The sequence below is a fragment of the Balaenoptera physalus genome, assembly GCF_965194825.1.
Source record: "Balaenoptera physalus genome assembly, chromosome: 13".
NCBI classification, from domain to species: Eukaryota; Metazoa; Chordata; class Mammalia; order Artiodactyla; family Balaenopteridae; genus Balaenoptera; species Balaenoptera physalus.
The window spans coordinates 5,726,534-5,749,871 of NC_138892.1; the positions used below are offsets into that span (position 1 = coordinate 5,726,534).

Below are 23,338 nucleotides of genomic sequence, written 5' to 3' on the forward strand. Positions count from 1 at the left end.
TACATTCTTGGTGCTATTTAGTGAATGCCCACTCTGGCCCTGCCTAGTTGATGTTTCACCACATCCTGTGGACTCACTGAGTGCCCACTTGAGCACTCACGCTGCACGGGGCCCTGCTAGAGGCACTGGGGATGCAGTGATGCGGCAGAGGGCCCCGGCCTGCGTGGTGTTCACGCTCTCGTGGGGAGATGACGTCACGAAACGTGGGGTGAGTACAGGCTCAAGCAGGCTGTAAGGGACCGGCGTGCTCCTGAAGGACCAGGGGAAGCCCAGTGCAGAGACGCTGCTTGAGCCGAGACCAGGAGGACATGAGGGACTCAGGCTTGGGGCCACCTGGGGGAGGGGCGGGGCAGCGAGAGTGTGCTGGGCAGTGCCCGGAGGCTGGGCGGTAGGGACCCAGTTTGGAGGGAGGCCAGGAGTCAGCTCACAGAAGCCCTCGCAGGTCGTGAGGGCTGGATTTTGTACAAAGAAGTGAAGGCACAAGAGGGCTTAACTGAAGGACTGCTTCCTGGTTTGCATTTTCAGCTCTTAGCTGGCTCTAAGCGTTCTCGGGCCATGTGTGCTGGGAACCGGCTCCTACCTTGTGCACACGGAGCAAAGTCAAGGGCAAAATGATTCAAGGCAAAAGATGCCGTGAAGCCCACGAGTAAAGCCAGTTCGGAGCGTGGCATGACCCATGGGGTAGCATCCGGGCGTGGATGGGATTTGAGGGGCTGTGAGGTGAGGAACGTCTGGACAGATGGAGAGGAGAGAGGCCTGGGCAGATGGCTGAGGTTACAGACACCCCTCGGGATTCCTGCACATCACGGGCCTCCAGTGAGTCCCTGGTGGCCTGGCCTTTTGACTCCACAGACCAAAAAGATTCCAGAAAGTATCTGGGGCACCAGCATAGGGCTTTACTCCCAAACAGCTGGATTCAGCCACAGCCCCTCACCAGCTGGGACCACCCCTGTGCCCTCCGCCTGGCCCTGACACTGTGCCATTCGGGACATGTCACCCTTCCCCCACTCACCCAGTTTCTTTGTCTGAAAGGCCCAGGAGGGCCTTCCTGGCACAGATTTGGTGGCCCTCCCACCTAAGCACGTAGGCCACTTAATTTCTCTGATCCGGTGTCATAATTTACGTAACGGAGGTTATCTTCATCCTGCTTACCTCATGGGATGGTCCTAGCGAGATCCAAGTGGCTTTGAAAGCATGAATACGATTCGCAGAATTGATGGTCTGTGCCTGGCACTGCTGCTGAGCACCCCCTAGTGGCCACGTCACCGGTGACAGCCGAGCTCCTCCGTCCACAGCGAGGTCCCTCACTCCGGATGTGGCCCTCAGCCCTGTGGATACAGGCGAGGTGCACAGTCCGTCCCGGGAGGCCCCACGTGAGGGACAGTTTTACCACCTTTCTGAGCAGGGTGACTGCAGTTGGTAGCGGGTGGAGGGAGTCCGTGGGTGTCCCCAAGGACTCTGGGCCGCGGATGCCGCCCTCCCGTAGGGTTTGGCCCTCCGCCCTACCCGTGCAGCAGCATGTTCCACCCTTCACTGTAGAACGAGTGTTTTCAGACTGGGATGGTTCGTCGGCCAGATGGTCCAGCCTCGCCCAGCTGAGGGATGCCCTCTGACATCCCTGGACATCCATCCCCGACAAGCTCACCACCTCCTAGGACAGCCATTCCACTGCTGGCAGTCCTCTCCGGCCACTTGTGCAGACCCCCACCCCAGCCCGGGATGGCCCCCGTCTCTGGCCTCCCACACCTGAGATGCCCAGCCCTGCCTTCACCTGGTGAATGTCTCCCCTCCGTGCCCAGGCGTCCCCTGCCTTCCTGTCATCCCGCCCGCCTCACTGCTCTGCACTTGTCTCCCCACGTGGACAGAGACACCCTGAAAGCAGGACCGTGCTGTGTCAGGCTTTTCCTACGTCGGAATTTGGCATATGGTTAGCGCCTAATGAGTGAGTGGAATCTTTCATTCTTGGAGTGGGTTTTGTTTTTTCTGAAAACCATCTGCCCTGTCCCTTCTATGCACTGTTCTTGGTCCTGCCCTTGGGGACCGTAACCTCCCAGGCAAGAACTAGGCTGGTGCCCTGCCTCCTTACCAATGGGGAACAAAAGGAGTGGTACGGAGAGCCAGCACTCCGGGGGTGCCGAGCAAGGAGAGGTGACTGTAGGGACAGCAGGGAGACTGCTGGATGTAAGAAACAGGGTGAGAGCTGAGTCTGCAGCAGGTGGGATGTGGGTAGGGCAGGGGCCAGAGACGGGCATGCCCGGTGGGGAGAAACAGGATGCACTAAAATGAGTCAGGCAACCGGTTCTAACCCAGCTCTGCCACTATTGGTGGGACCAAGGGGGAGGTCCCTTTTCGTCTCATAATGAGGAGGTCTCGTATCAGGTGTCTTGAAAACCCATGCAGCTCAAACATGCTGCGACTCTTCAGTGGTCAAACTGTCTATCAATTCAACCCGAGAGGAGCTGATCAATGGGGGAGACCGTGAATTTTTAGCCAGTGATGGACTTTGCCAGCGAGGGCAAAGAGAATTTGTTACAGAAGCACCTGTCACACAGCTTGGGCCCACAGCAGCCATCGCCAAGGCGTGCTGAGCCTTTGCCAAATCTACACATCAAATGACAATCTGATTCTCACACTTGGATCCCTGTAAGCTAGTTGGCACCCGATGTCTGAGCTGCAGTCCTTAAATCTGTCCCCTCACCGCTGACGGAAGGAATCTGTGCTCTATTAAAAGCATTCTTTAAACACCAGAGAATGCTAAGTGTGTTTAAAATATAAAAAAATCAACCAGAAAATGCATTTCCCCCTCTTTAAAGTTGTCATCTTTGCATGTATCCGTGGTGTTGGGCACCAGCTGGGAACAGAAGCCTTAAAATACCACGAGCAAGGCCATCTCTGCAGAAGGAAAGACTCCCAAGGCCAACAAGACTCTCTCTTCTCCAATCTTTTGCATCCTCGAAAAACTTAAGTGAATTGGTTAAAATCTCCCCCACCTATTTTTGCTGTCTCTCATTTCCCCCCATTACAATCCATAGTACATGTGATTTCCAGAAAGTTTTTTTTACTCAAATACAGCTGGTAGCTTGGAGCCCATCTCACTCTGCTCAAGAACCACTGGCTGGCTGGGCCTCTGTGCCGCCCTCAGGCTCTTCCCTCTGCCTGGATTACCATCCCCAGCTCAGCCCGGATTACGCTGATTTAAGGTTGAAGCTCAGCACGGGCAAGGTCTACTCCAAGAAACCCCTGAAGTCTCCTTCCCACGCCCACTCCTGTGCCTGTCATAACAGACCCTGGCCCTGCGACCATCTGCTTTTTGAGGCTACGGCCATGTCTCTTTCACTTTCCTTGGTGCCGAGAAGTTAAATCAGAAGAGACCGTCAGTGACGTGTGGGTGGTCTGAACGGTCCCACCATCCGTTGAATTCAGCCTTCCCTGGTCATCTCAACACAGTCTCAGACTCTGCAAGCACATCGTCTGTGACTCACCACGTGCGCCCTCTCTGGTCCGGCCACACAGCTCACTCCTACACGCCTTACGCGCTCTTCCCCAACTCGGCTGGACCATCTTGCCCTCTTGGAAAGCCTTCCCTGCTATTTCCAAGTGTTGGCGATTCAGGTCCACCACCTTGCCGCAAGCTGGGCTCAAAACAGTCTCCGGGAGGCCATCGTGAATTAACTTAGCTCACTGACGCTGCCGTCCTGTAGGTACCCAGGTTTCCATTTTTACCAAAGACATCAGGAGGGTTGCCAGTTATGGCAGATAGACTGATTTTCAGGGGCTGGTGGCCACCTCTCTCCTGGGTCCGTACCACACTTGGGGGTCTCCAGAGGAGGAGAAGGCCGGAACCTTCCTTAGCCCAGAGAATGAGGGACTGGGGTGTCCCCACTCTCGCTGTGAGACAAGATGTGACAGCAAGTACCTTTCTCCTTAGAATGGAGTATGCCAGGAGTTAGAGCCTTGAATTCTGAAAGAGTAATAACTCCCTATAATAGGGTATTGGTTTACATTTGTTAAGAAAACATTTTGTACCTGTTTTCAAGTTTCCTTTCCAAAGTGTGTGTTTTCAGCCCCAAGTAGACCATAAGTAGAGACTGTGCTTCATTCATCACTCTGTCCCCGTCCTGTGCTTAGCACAGAGCTCCAATCCTATCAGGTAATCAATAGATGCTTGTTACCTAACTAAAGGCAAATTAAATGCTAAACAGCACTAATTACAAGCTGTTGCAAGATCCTGGCTCTCAGCAAAGAGAACTACTTGTGATTGTCAGGGGTTTGCTAGTTGCCCAGGTGTACGAAACATGAAATTGTTATTTTGTAACTGCTTCTTTGTTCCAGAGGGTGGGCCGTTCTTCTCAGATTGCTGCAATAAAATATCCGGAGGGCAGGATTCATTAAAATTCTAAACACCAGTATTCTACACTATGGAATCTTGTTCAGGGGTAAGATAAGTGGATTTTGATTCCTGTTTTCATGAACGGAGACAACCAGTAACTGTTAAGGGAAATGAAGAGCTTCCTCATTTACTGGCACATGAAGGGGGAGATGCTACTCCTAGCCTGTGTAGTCTCTCCACGGACGATCCTAAAATAGGCGCAAAAATGGCCCCCTGTTTACAAACGATAATCAATTATTTGTAGAGACAGTGTTTAAAATCTGCAATTTAGTTGCTGGCTGACTGAACTAAAATGAGCAGCTGCGACATGTGTCAAAGTAAATATCCGAGAGAGAAAGCACCTATTTTAGTAGAGAAAAAATAACCACGGTGGCTTTTCCAAAAGAGCTACTTATACCTCATTTCTTCTTATTTAATTTTATTTTCGCCTAAGGATTGCTCAGGAGATTCTGGTCTTCATTTTATGAGGCCACCAGAAGCACAGCAGTCAGGGAAATCTCTCCTAGCAGATTTCCCAGGGATATTCTCCGCTTCCCTTCAGATGCATTATGTATCCGTGTCACACGCTGGCTCTTCCCTCCTTCTTTATGAATAGACGAGGTGGAAATGTCTGAGGGGTTAATCAGTTCCTGCTGCTTATTTCTCCACATGAAAGCATAACTTTCATTTATAACATCATTGTTGATTACCGTGAGATAATTACAGGCTTGATCGTATAGCCTCATCTCCTAGGTGTACTGAATTGTGGCGAAAATGTAGTCGTGAGTACTCAGAACCCGCAGGGCAGACACAGCTCGCCATGATCCCGAGTTTCTTCGCGATCACTGAGGGAATGAGCTGTCTGCTGGCTGCCGCAGGTGTAAAAGCATTTCCCTCATCTTTCCATCGTTTGCTTCTCCAGATTATCCTCAAAGGTTCTGAGCAGCAGGTTCCTACAATGGGTTGTGTAGTTGAGGCTGACAACAATTTCTTGCGCAGTGTTTCTGGTTTCCATGGTACGGCAAGGTATCTTGGACAAGATAATGGGTTCAGCCCTGCTGGAAGCAGACCCACTTCAGGGCATCTAAGGGAGTGTTCTTTGGAAGATGTGGCCAAGGAGGAAAACTATCTCCCACAGCATCCTCCTTGGAGCCACTGTCACATTACAGAACTCTGGTCTGTTTGATCAGAGAGCAAACCTAATCTAATAGACTTTATGGGCTTTTATTGGGACAATAAAAAAGTCAGGTGAATTTAGGCTCTTGTTAAAAACAAAACAAAACAAACAAAAAAATGAAGTTAACTCTTCACGTGGAAGTGGAAAATTTCCAGGCACAGGGAACAACACTTTGGAGTGAAGATGCTCTTAAGAATAAATAAATAAATAAATAATAAAAGAGTCCTAGGACAAAACCTCATGACAGACTGATTTAATCAGATATTTAAATACATGGAAAAAATCATCCTTCTCTTCAAGGAAATAAGCAAGGATTCTGAGTTTCAAGGATTTTGAGCCAATTCTAGGCTATGTTGACCCAATCATACACCACTTATGCTTTACTGTTGAGTTCAGATCCATTCAAAAGACATTTATTAAGTCCCATGTTTGCTCACACAGCCAACTATTAGCATTTTCTCCCTACAATTTTCCCTCGGAAAAGAGTGTTACTAAATACTAGAATATTTACAAAGACTCTAATGTAGCAGCTTATCTCAGTTAACTTTATTTTGAACAACAAATCACCTCAACTATTGCTGGATTTGAACAAGAGGACACCTGATGGAATTGGAGAGAAGGAGAGAAATTTAACACAGACTTAGTAAATTCCTAATGTCCTATCATTACATTTTTTGGTGTTGGATGTGTTAGGTGTTATTTTAAAGAGGCCTTCTAAAGTGAACTTTAAAAAACAATACAGTGAGGGACTTCCTGGTGGTCCAGTGGGTTAAGACTTCATGCTCCCAATGCACAGGGCCCAAGTTCTGATCCCTGGTCAGGCAACTAGATCCTGCAGGCACGCTGCAACTAAAAACATCACCGTGAGATAATCCTGGAGATTACAAACAAATAGCCACAGAATGGTTTTTTTTTTTTTTTTTTAACAACTGTCCTGGTGTTATATGAGTAGGTAATTGTGGCTCTCAGAGGAGAAGAGACAATATTTGAAGACATAGCAGCTGAGAATTTTCCAAAACTGATGAAAGACATTAAGCCACAGATTCAAGATTTGCCACCCTAGATCCAACAGACACTGTACTGAGAGGATGTTATAAACAATATTATGCCAGTAAATTTGACAACTGAGATGAAGTAGACAAATTCTTTGGAAAACACAACTTACCAAAATAGACACAAGAAGAAAACAGAAAATCTGAGTAGTCTGACAACTAATATAGAACTTGAACAAATTACTAAAAGCCTCCCATGAAGAAAACTCCAGGACCAAATACCTTCACCAGTGAATTTTCCCAAATATTTAAAGAAAAAAACAAACAAACACAAGTATCACACAAAATTCTGACAGAAATGAAAGAGTAGAAGCACTTTTCAACTTATTCTATGAGGCCAGTGTAATCTTAATGTTAAAATCTGACAAGGACATTACAAAAAAGGGAAATTACTGGTCAATCTCTCCTATGAAAATGACCAAAGACTGGCAAACTTTTTTTTTTTGGCGAAGGGCCATTTTTTTGCAAATGCTTTTTGTAACTATTTCAAGCTTTGTGGGTCACACAATCTCTGTTGCAACTACTGAACTCTTCCATTTACTGCAAGGGCAACCATAGGCAGCACATAAATTAATGAGCATGGCTGTAAGTGTCCAATAAAACTTTGGGTGTCCAGTAAATAGACAAATATCCTAAACAAACTATTAGCTAATTTAATCCTGTGATGTATATACAAATAATAAGAGTTATTCCAGGAATTCAAAGTAATTTCAACATTAAAAATTCACCACACTAAAAGAATAAAGGAGAACCACCAAAGGATCATTTCAATAAATGTAGAAAAAAGTGTGATAAAATTCAACACTTGTTTAAAATAAAATTTCTTAGTGAACCAGGACTAGAAGGAAACCTTAATCTGTTGTACCTACAAGTAAACAAAACCCTAAAGCCAACAGCGTATTTTATGGTGAAATACTGAAAGCTTAGAAATGAGACAAAGATGTCTGTGGTCACCACTACGATTTAGCACTATGCTGGAGACCCCGGTCAGTGCAATATGTCAAGAAAAACACGTAACATATTAGAATTAGAGAAACAAAACTCATGATTTGCATATCACAAGATTGTGTAACTTGAAAATACAAAAAGAAGCTTATTACTAATTAGAATTTATAAGTGAAAGTCACTCAGTGTAAAGTCAATATACAAAATCAATTGTATTCGTACATACCAGCAACACACGACTAGAAAAGGAATTTTACAAAATCAATACGCTTCATTACAATGATGTGTCCATTACAATCCAAGTGCCCATCAACAGATGAATGGATAAACAACATGTATTTCCCTTGTTTTTTATTTTCTGTACTTCCCGATGCTTTGACGTCTTGGGGTCTTGCTAACACTGGAGTGACTGCTCTTCCCAGGGTTAGCCAACTCCTACAGATAATAAAGGACTTGCTGAAATTATTCAAACTAACCAAAGCTAAGCCTGCTGAACCTGCCTTGCTTTTCCTTTGGAAACCACAATAAAGGCTCTGCCTATGTTCTCTCCTCATAAGACAGGGTGGGGCTGGTGAGGTTGGAGAGAATGGATGAATGAGATCACTGTGCACATATTCTGGCGTTAGAATGACAAGACTTGCTGCAGCACTAGATGTGAGGGAGGAAGCAATGATCATTAAGTGATTGAGTGGTACCATTTATTGAAATAGGTCAGAGTGAGGGAGGCAAATCAAGGGCTATGTGGATGGCCGAAGTCCAAGTGGTCTTCGACACATACCAGTGGAGGGGGTCAAGGCTGGCAGTAAGTATGAGGACCACCTAGGTCAGAGTCAGAGGGACCCTAATGTCCAAAGGCCATACAGAGGAGGAAAATTACCAGTGAGGCCTGAGAATGGAGTAGCTGGTGATTCAGGATGAGGCCCACGACCATGTGATATTATAGTAGCCGATAAGAGTGAGTTTCAGGTAGGAAGGAGTGATTAACTGTGTTGAGTGCTACTAAGAGGTCAAGTAAGGTAAAGTCAAGTATAGAAATATTTATGAAAATTGACCAGGTGTCAGGGAATAATAGAGCCATGCCTCTGTTAAGACTGATCAAGAGTTAACAGCAACTGAAAGAGAGACAGTATGTGTAGACGACTCTACTGAGAAGTTGGTTAAAGGGGAAAAGAGAAATGGGGTGGAAACTAGAAAAGAATCTTTTCTGTTAAAGATGTGGGATACTAGAACATGTTTCAAGAGGGAAGGAGGGAAGAAAAGATAGAAATACAGAGAATGAATGAATGAATGAATGAGATTGTTGGCTATTACGACAGAGAGGCAATAACTTAAGCCACCAGTCCCCAACCTTTTCGGCACGAGGGACCGGTTTCGTGGAAGACAATTTTTCCATGGACCAGGGTGGGGAGGGGGGGGGCGCGGATGGTTTCCGGATGATTCAAGTGTATTACATTTATTGTGCACTCTATTTCTGTTATTATTACATTGTAATATATAACGAAACAATTATACAACTCATCATAATGCAGAATCAGTGGGAGCCCTGAGCTTGTTTTCCTGCAACTAGATGGTCCCACCCTGCTGTGCAGCCCGGTTCCCTACCATGGGTTAGGGACTGCTAGCCTAAGCCCTTCTGGTCTCAGGACCAAGCATCAGGATTCATTTACACTCTTGAAAAGTACTGAGGGTTCCCCAAAGCTTCTGCTTTTTTGTGATTTATATCTATCACTATTTACCATACTAGATAGTGAAACTGACAAAAAAAAATTAAATACTTGTTTACTAATTCATTTAAAATAACAATAAACCCATCACATATTAACATTCTAATGAAAAATTATGTTTTCCAAAACAAAAAGAATTAGTGAAAAGAAAGGCAGTTTATATTTTTATAAATCTCTTTAATATCTGGCTTAACAGAAGACAGCTGGATTCTCCTATCTTCTTTTGCATTCAATCTGTTGCAACGTCACACATCATGTAGCTTCTGGAAAACCCTACCATACACTTATGAGAAAATAAGAGTGAAAATGCAAGTAACATCTTACTATTACTATGAAGATAGCTTTGACAATTATGGACTCTCTGAAAGGGTCTCAGGACACCCAGGGGTTCCCAGACCACACTTGGAGAACTGCTGGCCTAAGCAGTGAAGTCCAAGAGATCGCAAATGGTGATGGGGTTTAGGACACAAGTGGCGGAAGTAGGCTCTGTGAAAAGCAACCCTTCACCTTTTGGAACAAGAGCAGAAGAAGAGATGGGCGCCAAAGCAGTTGTGAAGCAACCATGTGTTCCCTTCCTCTTCTATTTTTTTGGCCACACTGTGAGGCATGTGGGATCTTAGTTCGCTGACCAGGGATCGAACCCGTGCCCCCTGAGTGGAAGTGCAGAGTCTTCATCAAGGGACCACCAGGGAAGTCCCATCTGTTCCCTTCTTATGGACTGGTTTTCTCAGTGGGACCTGAGGTGAGGTCTTTCACTCAGTGCAGGAGGTCTGAGGAGAGAGAGGACATGAATTTACTCTCTTGGTGAGTAGGAAAACTCACTTACCAGTGACGGACAGTCAGACTGCCAAGAGGGACCATAAAACATCCTTCTCCGGGGCACTCAGCAGGCCACCCTGTAACTTACCTGCTGACAGAAACGTGTGGTGGGGATTCCTTGGCAAGGCTGAGCCTCTGGGCCACTGCTTCTCTCCCACCATGAGTGGTATAGCAGGGTGATGAAGAGCAGGACGTGGGACCTATCCTGCCTGGGTTCTAATCCTGGTCTGCCATTGACTAGCTGTGTCCTTGGACCCTCTCTGTGCCTCAGTTTCCTATCTGTAAAACGGGAATAACTATAGTACCTACCTCATAGGGCTGTTATGAAGATAAAAGATTAAATGACATGTAAAGTGCTTAGCTGGGTGCCTGGTAAGGGACGTGCTCCCAAAGGGCCAGCGACAACTACTGTCACTGCCACTATTATTATCGAAATGACTTACTGAGCTTCCACTCAGCCTGCGAGTGTGGGTAAGAATTGGCTTACCTGATGACTATCTACTTAACTATCTGCGTGTGGCCCTGAGCAGGCTGCGGATACAGGGGTGGGCAGAGCAACCTTGTCCTGCCTTCACCAGGTCTCCTGAAGGAGGCCAGCAGGACACAACCAGACACACCAATTAATGCAACAATCACAATCGCCCTAAGTGCTAACATGTAGAAAGGGCGTAGCACGTGGTTGCGGCTTTAGAAACATTCCTCCCTTCATCCTGATACCAGGTCCTGAGTGGGTACGCTCGGTTTTTACAGGTGAGGAGTCTGATTCGCAGGAAGGGACTGGCTTCCGTGTGGCCACGCGGCTCGAAGCGGTTCTGTGAGATCCGTCCGACAGCTCGCGCGAAGGCCACGTTAACAGAAACACACTTCCACAACGCCAGAACTCCGGCCGGGTTCCCGCGCCCGGGGGATAGGATTTCCGGCGGAAGTTTCTTCTGCGGGGCCGGAGCCACCGGCAAGCTTGGGCACGCCCCTCCGCCCCCCAATTCCGTAGTCGACTTGGCCAATCGGAGCTCCGCTTCTTGCTAGGTGCAGAAAGTTGTTCTCCAATCAGCGACCGCCATCGTCGCTCGGGCAACAGCGTCCTAGAGACACCGAGTGGGCTGGGCCTCTGCGGCCGGGGGCCTTGGGGTCAGCGCTCAGAAGTGGGTCGGCGCTCAGAAGAGGCCCCGCGAGGCGGAGGGTTGAGAAGGGGCCGGGGTAAGACGGCGCGGCCTCGGCGAGCGCGCGCGAGCCCGGGGGGCTGAGGAGGGCCCGGGAGGGCAGCTCTGGGGGTCCCGCAGCCTCGGGACGCGGAGCGCCCCCTCCCCGTCCGTGGCATAGGGCTGGTGACCCGTTTACTCGTTTCATACGTGTGTGTGGCGCGCCTGCCTGTGCCAGGAGCCGTTGTCGGCTCTGGGGCTACTGCAGTGAATAGTACCGTTTTATTTGCGTGGGGGAAACCGACTATAAGCAAAGTGGAAGATGGCGAATCTGCCCCTCTGCATCTCTTGAGGGTTACATCGCTCCAGTTTACAGAATGCTTCATGTCCCTTATTTCATCTGTCCCCACAGCAGTGTTTCGAATATTTTAAACTCCGCCTTATAGATGAGGACTTGAACTCCACGGGGTGAAGGGGGTTGTCCCCAAATCACACAACCGGAAGTTGCAGAGCCAGAATTCAAACTCAGCACTTATGTCTCACGTCAGAATCTCTGGTCTTTCTGGAACATTCTTCTTCCTCAGGTCGCACGAGTTATCCCTGCCTCTCTCAAAAATGTTGTTTGGAAGCACTCTGTGAAATGTTCAGAGGTTCTTTAAGACTGTTGGTTAAATCACCCCATACTTCCTTTTCCTTCTCTCCTGAAAATCTTTGCCTTTCAGGATGCCTTGCCCCTGTTAAGAGGACTCTTACTTCACTTTCAAGAGGAGTAATTTAATAATGTTTCTTAAGTTGTATGTGCCCCTAAATGAGTAGACTGACAGAAATGCTGTAAAGACTTTTTTTTTGACTTTCACATACTGCTGTTCCTTCATCTCTTTCTTTTATCCATTGTCTTCAATTCAACATTTACTTGGCTACGTTCTGGGGACTCGAAAGTGAATCAGGCAAGGATTTTGATTTTCCGTGAACATATTTGTCTCCCACTCAGCCTTACTGGAAGCTTTAGGAGGGCAGGGATTTATTTCAGCTACCTGTGCTCTCCCTTTCCCTATACCATCAGTTTAGTTGTTGGCTCATGGCAGGTGCTTGTAGATATTTGTCAAGAGATGCTTACATGAGACTTTAAATTTGCTGTCCATTTTGTCTTCCGTTTCCCAGACCTTTTCCAGCTGACCACCTCTTCCTGTGAGGAGATCTCTACAGCGCCCATGCTGTGACCCCTGCAGCTGAGTGGCACATGGAGACAGAACCAGCCCCAGGAGGGTGCTTAGGAGTCTGGCGCCCGCCCAGAGCAGGAATCCAGTGGGAGGCCATTGGCTGTTAACCAGACAGTTGCTTTAATGAAGCCTCTTTACAGGTATCGAGTGAATGTTTGAGGTTAGTAGATGAGGATAGTCACTGAAGTTTTTCTTGGATGACTCCTTCCCCTGCCAGGATTGAAAAACAAGCTGTACAAAACAGATGAGAAGGTGTGAGTGAGGCAAGAAGCTAACAGTCTCTTTCTTCCTTTAAATACCACTAGTGAGCTGACCTTTTTGTACAGCATACTTATCTAAGGATACCCCAGGTCTAGGCTTGTGCAACTATGTAGGTTGAATTCTTGTACTAGTTAAATATGAATTCACCTTCAGCGCAGTGCTATGTAGGATATCCACTCCATTTAGGAGAGGAGATGCAAAGGAAAGGAGCGTTTGAGAAAACTCTGTGAATAGAGAGAACATACGAACATGATGCCCTTCCACCACGAAAGAGCTTCGTTTTCCACTTTTTTCTCCGGTTTCAGGCTTGTACTGCTATTTTGTTTAATTTGTTTCAGGCGCCATTGTTATCTTTTCATCTGTTTTTCTGCCGTTTTCTACTACTACTGCTCCTCCTGGCTAATACTTATTGAGCACTTAACCGTGTTCCAGGCACAGTTTGGGACCTCACATTACCTTTTTAATTTAGTGCTCACTTCCTGCATATGAAAAAGTACAGTTATTATTCCCATTTCATAGATGAGGCAGCAGGGACGCAGAGAAGCTAAGGGACAGCAAAGCTGATAGATGGTGACGTGTGGCTTCTGCTTCAGGACTACCTGGTGACAGAGGCTGTGTTCTTTTTTTTGTTTTTGTTTTTTGGGCCCTCCGTGCGGCCTGCGGGATCTTAGTTCCCTGACCAGGGATTGAACCCGGGCCCTCGGCAGTGAAAGTGCAGAGTCCTAACCACCAACCTCCAGGGAATTCCCAGAGCCTCTGTTCTTGACCAGTGCTCTTACACTGTCAGATATGTGTGTACTCCAGAAGTCCCACTGGGCTTCGAGGTGACTTGTAAAAATATATACAATATGGTAAAATAGGAAAGTAACTTCAGGAGGAAAGAGAATACTCAGATCATCTGTAATGGTTAATACAGTTGGGCTGCAGATTTAGCTGTGAGCTTCTTTGTTTTTTCATTGAATGAAAGATTCTTTAAATTCTATAGTGCTTTATAGTTTTCAAAAGTTTCACACACATGATTTCATATAATCCCCTAATAACCCCTTTTTTCCCCTCGCCTCTATATTGCCCCTCCCACCTTCCCTCTCCCCACTGGTAACTGCTAGTTTGTTCTCTATATTTGTGAGTCTGCTTCATTTTTGTTTTATTAGCTGTGAGCTTCTTGAACCCAGGAGAAGAAAATTAAAAAGAAAAAAAAAAAAAAGAAAGAAATTGAATTCATTTTGTCGAGGCAAATAAGGCATTTTAGTTCCTTTGGAAAAAAAAGAAAGCATTTCTAACGCCTCCATCTAAAGGACATTTCTCCTGGGGTTCATCACCAAGCCCTGGATGGCCGGGTTGACTACAGAGTGACCAGGGTGTAGGCTCAGTATCCTCACTATTAAGGGAGAAAATGTGGGTGATTGTATTTGCGTAGGATTTTTGAAATGAAAATTTTTGGAATAGTAGTAATTTTCAGGAACACCTTCTGAATTTTGTTTTTCTCCTGGAAATTTGTAAATGGTCCTATCCTGGACCCTGGGTTGGTCCCAGTCATTTGTTTACCTAACAGTTATTTATGGAGCACCTGCTGTATGCCAGGCCCTGTCTAGGCATTGAGGACACTGCAGTGATGGTCAGGTCACTGTCCTGATATGCCCGGTGCCTCCACCTTGTCGTTTTCTCCTGCTGGAGTGTTTCTGGACAGACTTTGGTTTGCCTTTCTTTGTTGTCCTATGAAACCCGGAGACGACCCTCAACACCTTACACCGTAACGGTCTCCCTGCCTTTGACCCTGGGCTCTGGCTGATTCATGTTTCTGTGCCTTCCCAGGACCTAAAGTTCATGACAACTGTCCGCGAGTGAGCACAGCCTGCTGTGTCAGGCTCTTTAGATACATTATCTGAGTCCTGTCACAGCCTTCAGGGTGTGGCACTGAACCGTCGTGGGTCACTTGCCCCTTGAGAACCTGGTGGAAGCCATGTATCCTCTCTCTAGAAAAATCACCTCACACACACTTTGGCATTTAACCTCTGAGAGTTTGAAGATCTAAAAATGCACACATGTGTACCTTGTCCCTAGATTCCAGGTTATGAATAACGTGCTTTAAAGAGAGATATTATCTCCATTTTGCAGTTGAGGAAACTGGGTCAGGAGGAGGTTAATTAACTTGCAAGTTTGCATGGTAGGTAGTGGAACCAGTTTGACTCCATGTCTTCTTGACTCCAAACCCTTGATTTTTTCCACTGTCCAAAAGTAGAGATGCTCAGGAAATGATGGCGTGAGTGTATGCAAGGTCTAAAAAGGGAGCTTTAAAGTGTATGTGCCCCAAAATATGACAAAACATCCATTTGATACCAGAATAGACAAGGAGAAGATTTTTCTCAAGTATTTGGATTTAACTGCCAAAATTTTTTGTGTTGCTTGCAACTTTTTCCAGTTTTGTCAAGTGATAATTTTCCCCCCATGATACCAGTTCCAACAGTTTTTGCTTCTGATGCCATTTCTGTTTGGCTGTGCACATTTCTTACTGTCGTGTTGAATTATGTTTTCTCTGGATGCCAAGGCAGATGGATGGCACTTTTGTTATGATTCTGATATAAATAGCATCTGTTAGAAACTGGACATCAATACTTATCTGGCAAGTAAAACAAATATATCAGTGGAATAGCCTTCTAATCATGTTTTTGCCTGTGGTTAATAAGTGCATCTGATGGTCTGTGACTCAGTGCTTGTTTGGGGGGCATTGGTTTTATTATCCTTGCTATTTTCTACCTTACCTTACAAGTTTTGATGTAATCGTATTTATTAATTCTCTCTATGTAGAAAACCTAAACTGAAGACGGTGCAAAGCCAGGGGTGACCTAAAGGGCTCATCACAGTGCCTCGCTCATGCTCAGAACATGGCTTGGCTTTCGAGATCAAGGGTGAAATTAGCCCACGCTCCTTGCCCTTGCAGTGTTAGGTGTTGATAACTGTGGTCCATTGAGAACAAAGATTAATAGAGTGCTTCCTGCGTGCCAGGCCCCATGGTAGGTGCTGAGTACAGGAAGATGAGTGCAGCTGATTCTCTCCACTGGAAGGGCTCACTGACTAACTAGCAGGGCCCACAGATAAACAGCCAAGAGAAAAGTCTGGAAGCAGAGGATCAAAGTGAAGATAGATGTGCGACTAGACGGATGGACTGGGAGGTATTAATACTTTATTCGTGATGTGCCCCGCCCCCTAGCAAGGTAATGGAAATACGGGTGCCTTTGACCTTTTTGTCCTTTTCTTTTTTAAAAAATATTTATTTATTTATTTGGCTGTGCTGGGTCTTAGTTGTGGCATGCAGGATCTTTAGTTGCAGCATGAGGGCTTCTTTAGTTGCGGCGTGCGGAATCTAGTTACCCGATCAGGGATCGAACCTGGCCCCCCTGCATTGGGAGCATAGAGTCTCAACACTGGACCACCAGGGAAGTCCCTGTCCTTTTCTTTATTAAATAAAACAATTGGCAAAGCAAAACTATAAGACCAAGTTGTCTGTAAAGGCATGATTAGTTTTTTTTCATTTTTCATTTTTATTTATTTAATTTTATTATTTTTAATTGAAGTGTAGTTGATTAACAATGTTGTGTTAGTTTCAGGTATACAGCAAAGTGATTCAGTTATACATATATATGTATATTCTTTTTCAGATTCTTTTTTTTTTAAAATAAATAAATTTATTTATTTATTTATTTATTTTTGGCCGCGTTGGGTCTTCATTGCTGCATGCGGGCTTTCTCTAGTTGAGGCAAGCAGTGGCTACTCTTCGTTGCAGTGCGCGGGCTTCTCATTGCGGTGGCTTCTCTTGTTGCGGAGCACGGGCTCTAGGTGCGCAGACTTCGGTAGTTGTGGCACGCGGGCTCAGTAGTTGTGGCGCACGGGCTTAGTTGCTCTGCAGCACGTGGGATCTTCCCAGACCAGGGCTCGAGCCCACGTCTCCTGCGTTGGCAGTGGATTCTTAACCACTGCACCACCAGGGAAGTCCCCAGATTCTTTTCTATTATAGATTATTACAAGATATTGAATATAGTTCCCTATACAGTAGGAACTTGTTGTTTATTTTGTATATAGTAGTTTGTATTTGCTAATCCCAAACTCCTAATTTATCCCTCCCCCATTTCCCCTTTGGTAACCATAAGTTTGTTTTTTATGTCTGTTTTGAGTCTATTTCTGTTTTGTAAATAAGTTTATTTGTGTCATTTTTTAAAGATTCCACATAAAAGTGATATCATATGCTATTTGTCTTCCTCTGTCTGACTTACTTCACTTAGTATGATAATCTCTAGGTCCATCCATGTTGCTGCAAATGGCATAATTTCATTCTTTTTTATGGCTGAGTAGTATTCCATTGTATAAATATATGTACCACATCTTCTTTATCCATTCATCTGTTGATGGGCATTTAGGTTGTTTCCATGTCTTGGCTGTGGTAAATAGTGCAGCAGTAAACATTGGGGTGCCTGTATCTCTTTGAATTAGTTTTCGCCTTTTCCAGATATAAGGCATGATTAGTTTTAAGGAGGATAGGAAGGCCTCATGAAGGAGAGGCTCTACCCTCAGTCTTGAAAGATGAATTGGAGTGTGGTGGAAGAGGAGGAAAAAGCATGAACCCGTACTCAGAGGTGAGGGACTACGTGGTATATTCATTCAGATTCTGTGTAAAAACGCAGCAGGCGTGGAGCTGTGGTGTCTGGAAGAGTCTCCTGGGGCCAGGTTATTAATGATGTGAATGATCTTACACCCCACAGTTAGGAGTTTGATTTCAGTCTGTATACCCTGGAGAAGGAGTGCAAGTACATGTTTTTGGTTGTTTTTTTTTTTAATTAAAAGCAATGTAGATTCACAAAAAAGTTGCAGAATCAGTACAGAGAGTTCCCATGTGCCCCCAGCTTCCCCCAGTGGTAGCATCTTACAGAATAACCTTAGCACACTTAGCACACCAGGACACTGTCTTTGCTGCAGTGCTAGTAACAAATAGAGACTTTATTCAGATTTCACTAGTTTTGACAGGCACTCATTTTATTTCTTGGTGCATAGTCCTGTGAAATTTTAACACATGTGTAGTTTTGCCTTGCACGTTTTTTAAGCCAGGGAGTAATGTAACTGTATCTGTGCTTTAGAAAGATAAATCCTGGCAACAGAGGAGGATGGAGTAGAAAGGAGTTGGAGACCTGGGTGCATCTAAGGGGCTCTTTCTGGAATGCAGATGGGTGAGGACGAACATGGGCAGTGACGTGAGGGATGGAGAGGGCAGGGGGGTCGATGTAAGAGGTGTTGTCCAAGTAGCATTGACAGCACTTGCTGACTGTTTAGAAGGAGTGCAGGCGGCCAGAGTCGTGGAGAAAGAAGCAGGCCTGTGACACCATGAAGGACTCTGGTCTTAGTTTTCTAAGGGCAATAGGAAGCAATTGGAGTTTTTAAAGCAAGGAAGTAACGCGAGGAGATCAGTATTTAAAAATGATTGTTCTGGCTGATGTGAGGAAAATGGAGGGAACCACAGTGGTGTGTGTGTGAGATTGTGGTGTGTGTGTGTGGTGTGTGTGTGTGTGGTGTGTGTGTGTGATGTGTGTGTGGTGTGTGGTGTGTGTGTGTGATGTGTGTGTGGTGTGTGTGTGTGTTGTGTGGTGTGTGTGTGTGATGTGTGTGTGGTGTGTGTGTGTGGTGTGTGTGGTGTGTGTGTGATGTGTGTGGGGTGTGTGTGATGTGTGGGTGTGGTGTGTGTGTGTGTGAGATTGTGGTGTGTGTGGTGTGTGTGTGTGTGTGGTGTGTGTGTGTGATGTGTGTGTGGTGTGTGGTGTGTGTGTGTGTGGTGTGTGTGTGGTGTGTGTGTGGTGTGTGTGTGTGGGGTGTGTGTGATGTGTGTGGGGTGTGTGTGATGTGTGTGTGTGGTGGGTGTGTGTGATGTGTGTTGTGTGTGTGTTGTGTGTGTTGTGTGTTGTGTGTGTGGTGTGTGTGTGGTGTGTGTGGTGTGTGTGTGATGTGTGTGTGGTGTGTGTGTGTGGTGTGTGTGCTGTGTGTGTGATGTGTATGTGTGATGTGTGTGGTGTGTGTGTGATGTGTGTGTGAGGTGTGTGTGGGGTGTGTGTGGTGTGTGTGTGTGGTGTGTGTGGTGTGTGTGTGGTGTGTGTGTGTGGTGTGTGTGTGATGTGTGTGTGGTGTGTGTGATGTGTGTGTGGTGTGTGTGTGTGATGTGTGGTGTGTGTGTGGTGTGAGTGGTGTGTGTGTGGTGTGTGTGATGTGTGTGTGGTGTGTGTGATGTGTGTGTGGTGTGTGTGATGTGTGGGGTGTGATGTGTGTTGTGTGTTGTGTGTGGTGTGTGTGTGGTGTGTGTGATGTGTGTGTGGTGTGTGTGTGTGGTGTGGTGTGTGTGTGGTGTGTGTGGTGTGTGTGTGTGGTGTGTGTGATGTGTGTGTGGTGTGTGTGATGTGTGTGTGTGGTGGGTGTGTGTGATGTGTGGGGTGTGATGTGTGGTGTGTGTTGTGTGTGGTGTGTGTGGTGTGTGTGTGATGTGTGTGTGGTGTGTGTGTGTGGTCTGTGTGTGTGTTTGAGTTACGGGAAGAGAAGTGGTGCTCATTGTGTTGACCTAAAATACCTCTACCTGAGAAACCTAAAATTTAGTGTGAAATTCATATGAAGGACCTGCCCGAGGTTTTGGACACAATTTTCCAGTAACTCACAAGGTTGGATTATTTTGCAGACCCAAGGGCTCTGTTCCTATGGCTTGATAAGCTAAATAAGAAAATCCATCTAACCCTGCTGCTCTCTTACTTTTCAGAATTCACAAATTCAGAAATAGTTTATCTTGAAGGCAATGAAACAAAACAGCACCAAAACAGATAGTGCCACCATCACCAGCACCGCGTGGAGTAGAGCCAAGGCCAGGCGAGCGCTTCTCTTTCCCCAGTGCCTGTGTCAGCAGACGGGTCAGAGGAACCTGGCGAGTTCACTGTGTGGTGCTGGGCTCAGGCCTCGAGACAAAGGTGCTCAGAAAGTGGTGGTGATACCGCGATCACTTCCATCTGGTTTGTTTCAGTTGTTCACGCAGCAAGCGTGTTCTCAGTGCTGATTCTTGTGCCACAGTTGTCTTCTAGGAACTTACATATCATATCAACAAGCATCGGCTTATAAATTTTAAAGTTGAATGTCCTTCGTTTGGTGCTGCACGTGACCGCAGGTGTTAGCTGGCTACGGTGAACTCGGAAGATGCTTCCGCCGGGCCCGCAGGGCTCTGTGGACAGTGCAGATCCACGTGTCTGGCTGTAGGTGGCGGCAGCCGCACGACTTTCCGTTACGGAACTCGAGCTGGGAAACCGTCTCATCTTCCCTTTGCCAGCATCCGAGGACTTGCTGGGCCCCGGCTGCAGTATAAATAGGACACATTCAACACTCCTGGTCTGCTCACAGGAGCCGGGAGGATGCAGTCGTTTCCATCGATTACATTTTAAAAGGCTGCCAGTGAAACCGTGTTTGAGCAGGGAACAGCTGTTTGACAGCCGACGTGTGGTCAGTTTCTCTGACGCAGCTTGTTTTTCTGTTGCCTGTTGCTGTATCTGTCATCACATTAGGTGTGGTGGTGAGTCTGAAAATATTCATTAGGTAAGAGTGAATTTCTGAGGCACTTTCTGAAACTAGACTTCTGTATCCATGATAGAGAAGGCGCGTTACAGACAAAAACAAAATAAGCCTTTTCTTTAGGATCTGTGTTCTGGAGCATCAAGGAATTCATGCTGATATAAATGATCCCAGAACCACAACACTCAATTCAGTTAAATTCAGTAAGCATTATTTTTTGGACCACCGTCATCAGATGTGCTCCCTGCTCTCGCGGCACTGATGGTCTAACAGGGAACATAGACATCAAACAATCATAAGGGTCATGGGTGTTAATTAAGAAAAACTTTGACCCTGGTCACTAGCTCTCGGCACAGGGGATGAGAGTGAGAAATCATAGATGATGCCGAGGCTTCTACCTTGGATGGTGGGAAAGGGTGTGACGATCCTAAACAAGACCAAGGAGTGGCAGGGGGTGTGTGTGTGTGTGTGTGTGTGTGTGCATGCATGTATGTGTGTATGCGTGTGTTTGTGTTTGTGTGTGTGTGTGTGCATTTTTGGAGGAGAGTGCTGTTTGAAAGACGGGACTGTGAAAATCCTTCCTTCATTAATTTGATAAATGCTTTTGGAGCTCCAGTGATACTGGGTACTCTGGAGCAGGGGGTACAGTAGTGCAAAAACACTCTTATTTCATGGAGCCTATAATCAAGTGTATAGTTTCCCAAATGAAAGTATAGTTACTCATTGAGGTGAGTGCAGTGCTGGGGAAGGACAGGCTGTGATGAGAGACTCTGCCAGGAGGATGTAGGCAAGGCAGGCAGGGTGCAGTCTCTAAGGAGGCCACGGCCACATGTGGATCAGGAGGTGAGAGGAGTCAGCTGGGTGAGGAGGTGGGGGAGGAGAGGATCTGGGCAGAGGGGCCCATGGGGCCGTGCGAAGCAGGTGGGGAGAGTGACAAAGGCAGGAGCTGGGTCACGTGCTGCCTGGTAGGCCCCGGCAGGCATGTTACATCTAACATGCTGTGATATGTTTATTAGCGAACATTTAAAGATCAGTGTCCGCACCAGCCCAACATAGCTGTTTTCGTCTGCAAGATGAGGCCCTGTAGACCCTGGCCTCCTGTGAAAATATGTTTTTATATCATGTTTATAGCGTATACCCCACTGTACCTTTTCTCTTAACATTGTGCTAAACATGTTTTTTTCTGTTTTGACATATTCTATATCATTATTATAATAGTGGTAAATAATCACCAGATCAAACTTTGAGAGGCTTGTGTTTTATTTTGAGTTTGATTTCTGAGCTGGTGTGGGTGAGTCTTGTAGTGCACATGGGTAGACTTGAAATTTATGCTGCAAGAGAAGGTATTTGTGAAAATGAGGTTCGGGAGGAAGGTGAGAGCCTGCCTGGGGGTTTGAGGAGACCCTGACATTGGGGGAGACCCTGGGTGCAGGAAGGCCGAGGCTCAGACGCGAGGGGCCACTGGCTGGGGAAAAGGTTGGTTTATAACCAGGGATTTTTCTGCTAAATTGAATTCAGATGACTGGCTAAATTGTTTTTTATGATACCCTATCATTTGGAATATATTTGTAAATCAACTTGCATTCTTATAATTCCTATGTTTAGGACAGTAAACGAGGGGTTGCCAGCCGATTCTAAGATCTTAAGGGAGTGTGAGACCGAGACGGGGGAGGCAGACTGGCCTTCACACGCTGGTGTCACGAACCCCGGAATCCTAATATTTGATTAGATATGTATGTAGATGACTCGCTTTTAATTTTCTGCATGTTATTTTGCAGAATTGTTAGACTGTTGCAGAATTGTTAGACTGTTCTGCAATTGTTGCAGAATTGTTAGACTGTTCTGCAAGTGCGAGGTATCCATTCTTGAGAATTGACAGATGTTCTTACTACTCTATTAATATGTGCAGACTTCATTGTTCTTATCCCTGTGTTTATGTGAGCACGCACACAGACCACTCACGTGTACCTGCGTGAGTGCAGACCCCTAGCACAGTTGGGCAAAAAGCCTAGGATTAAATTCAGGCGACTTTGGGTCTTGGCCTCATGAGTAGATTTGTCTCTTCCCTGTGGTGTTTCATTTCTCCACCTCTAAAAATATGGATAATGGTGTCTAACTCACAAGGTTAATGGTTAACCAATGGCCAGCAAAATAAGCTATTGCAAGGTGATACTGGTAGAATCACCTAAATGCCACATGTGCTGGTCTTTTAACTTCATTTTGATATCAAGCCGGGAACTTTACACATGAGCCTCCTTAAAAACTATAGACTTGTACTTAGAAATCAACTTCAGCTTCTTCTAAAGCAGTGGTCCCAGCTTGTTAAAACACAGATGGCTGGGCCACCACCCCAGAGTTTCAGGTTGGTTGGTCTGGGTTGGAGCCTGAGAATTTGCATTTCTAGAAAGGTCCCAGGTGATGTTGATATTGCTGGTTCAGGGACCACATTTTAAGAACAACTGTTTTAAAGCTGCATGTCTGCTTCAATAGCCTTTTTAAAAAAAATTATTTATTTAATTATTTATTTTTTGGCTGCGTTTGATCTTCGTTGCTGTGTGCGAGCTTTCTCTAGTTGCGGAGAGCGGGGGCTACTCTTTGTTGCGGTGCATGGGCTTCTCATGGCGGTGGCTTCTCTTGTTGCGGAGCACGAGCTCTAGGCACACGGGCTTCAGTAGTTGTGGCACTCGGGCTCTGTAGCTGTGGCTCATGGGCTCTAGAACGCCGGCTCAGTAGTTGTGGCGCACGGGCTTAGTTGCTCCGTGGCATGTGGGATCTTCCCGGACCAGGGCTCGAACCCGTGTCCCCTGCATTGGCAGCTGGATTCTTTACCACTGCGCCACCAGGGAAGTCTTCAATAGCCTTTTAAAACTAATATTTTTATTTTTTAAATTAGAGACTACTTTATTTTTTTAATAAATTTATTTATTTATTTTTGGATGCATTGTGTTTTCTTTGCTGTGCGCAGGCTTTCTCTAGTTGCGGCGAGTGGGGGCTACTCTTCGTTGCGGTGCGCGTGCTTCTCATTGCGGTGGCTTCTCTTGTTTTGGAGCACAG

The 23,338-nt window shown here is 46.1% G+C and overlaps 1 protein-coding gene across 1 annotated transcript in view; it reads left to right on the plus strand.

The window, feature by feature from the left end:
• Nucleotides 1–11,186: 11,186 nt before the first annotated feature.
• The window catches only part of EFCAB6 (EF-hand calcium binding domain 6), a 252,788-nt gene continuing 240,636 nt past the window's right edge, over nucleotides 11,187–23,338 (plus strand). Inside the window, exons 1-2 of the mRNA XM_082420556.1 lie at nucleotides 11,187–11,283; nucleotides 12,387–12,585. Of these exons, the coding sequence (XP_082276682.1) occupies nucleotides 12,569–12,585 (17 nt within the window). The 5' untranslated portion in view covers nucleotides 11,187–11,283; nucleotides 12,387–12,568. The remainder of the gene's footprint in view (nucleotides 11,284–12,386; nucleotides 12,586–23,338) is intronic.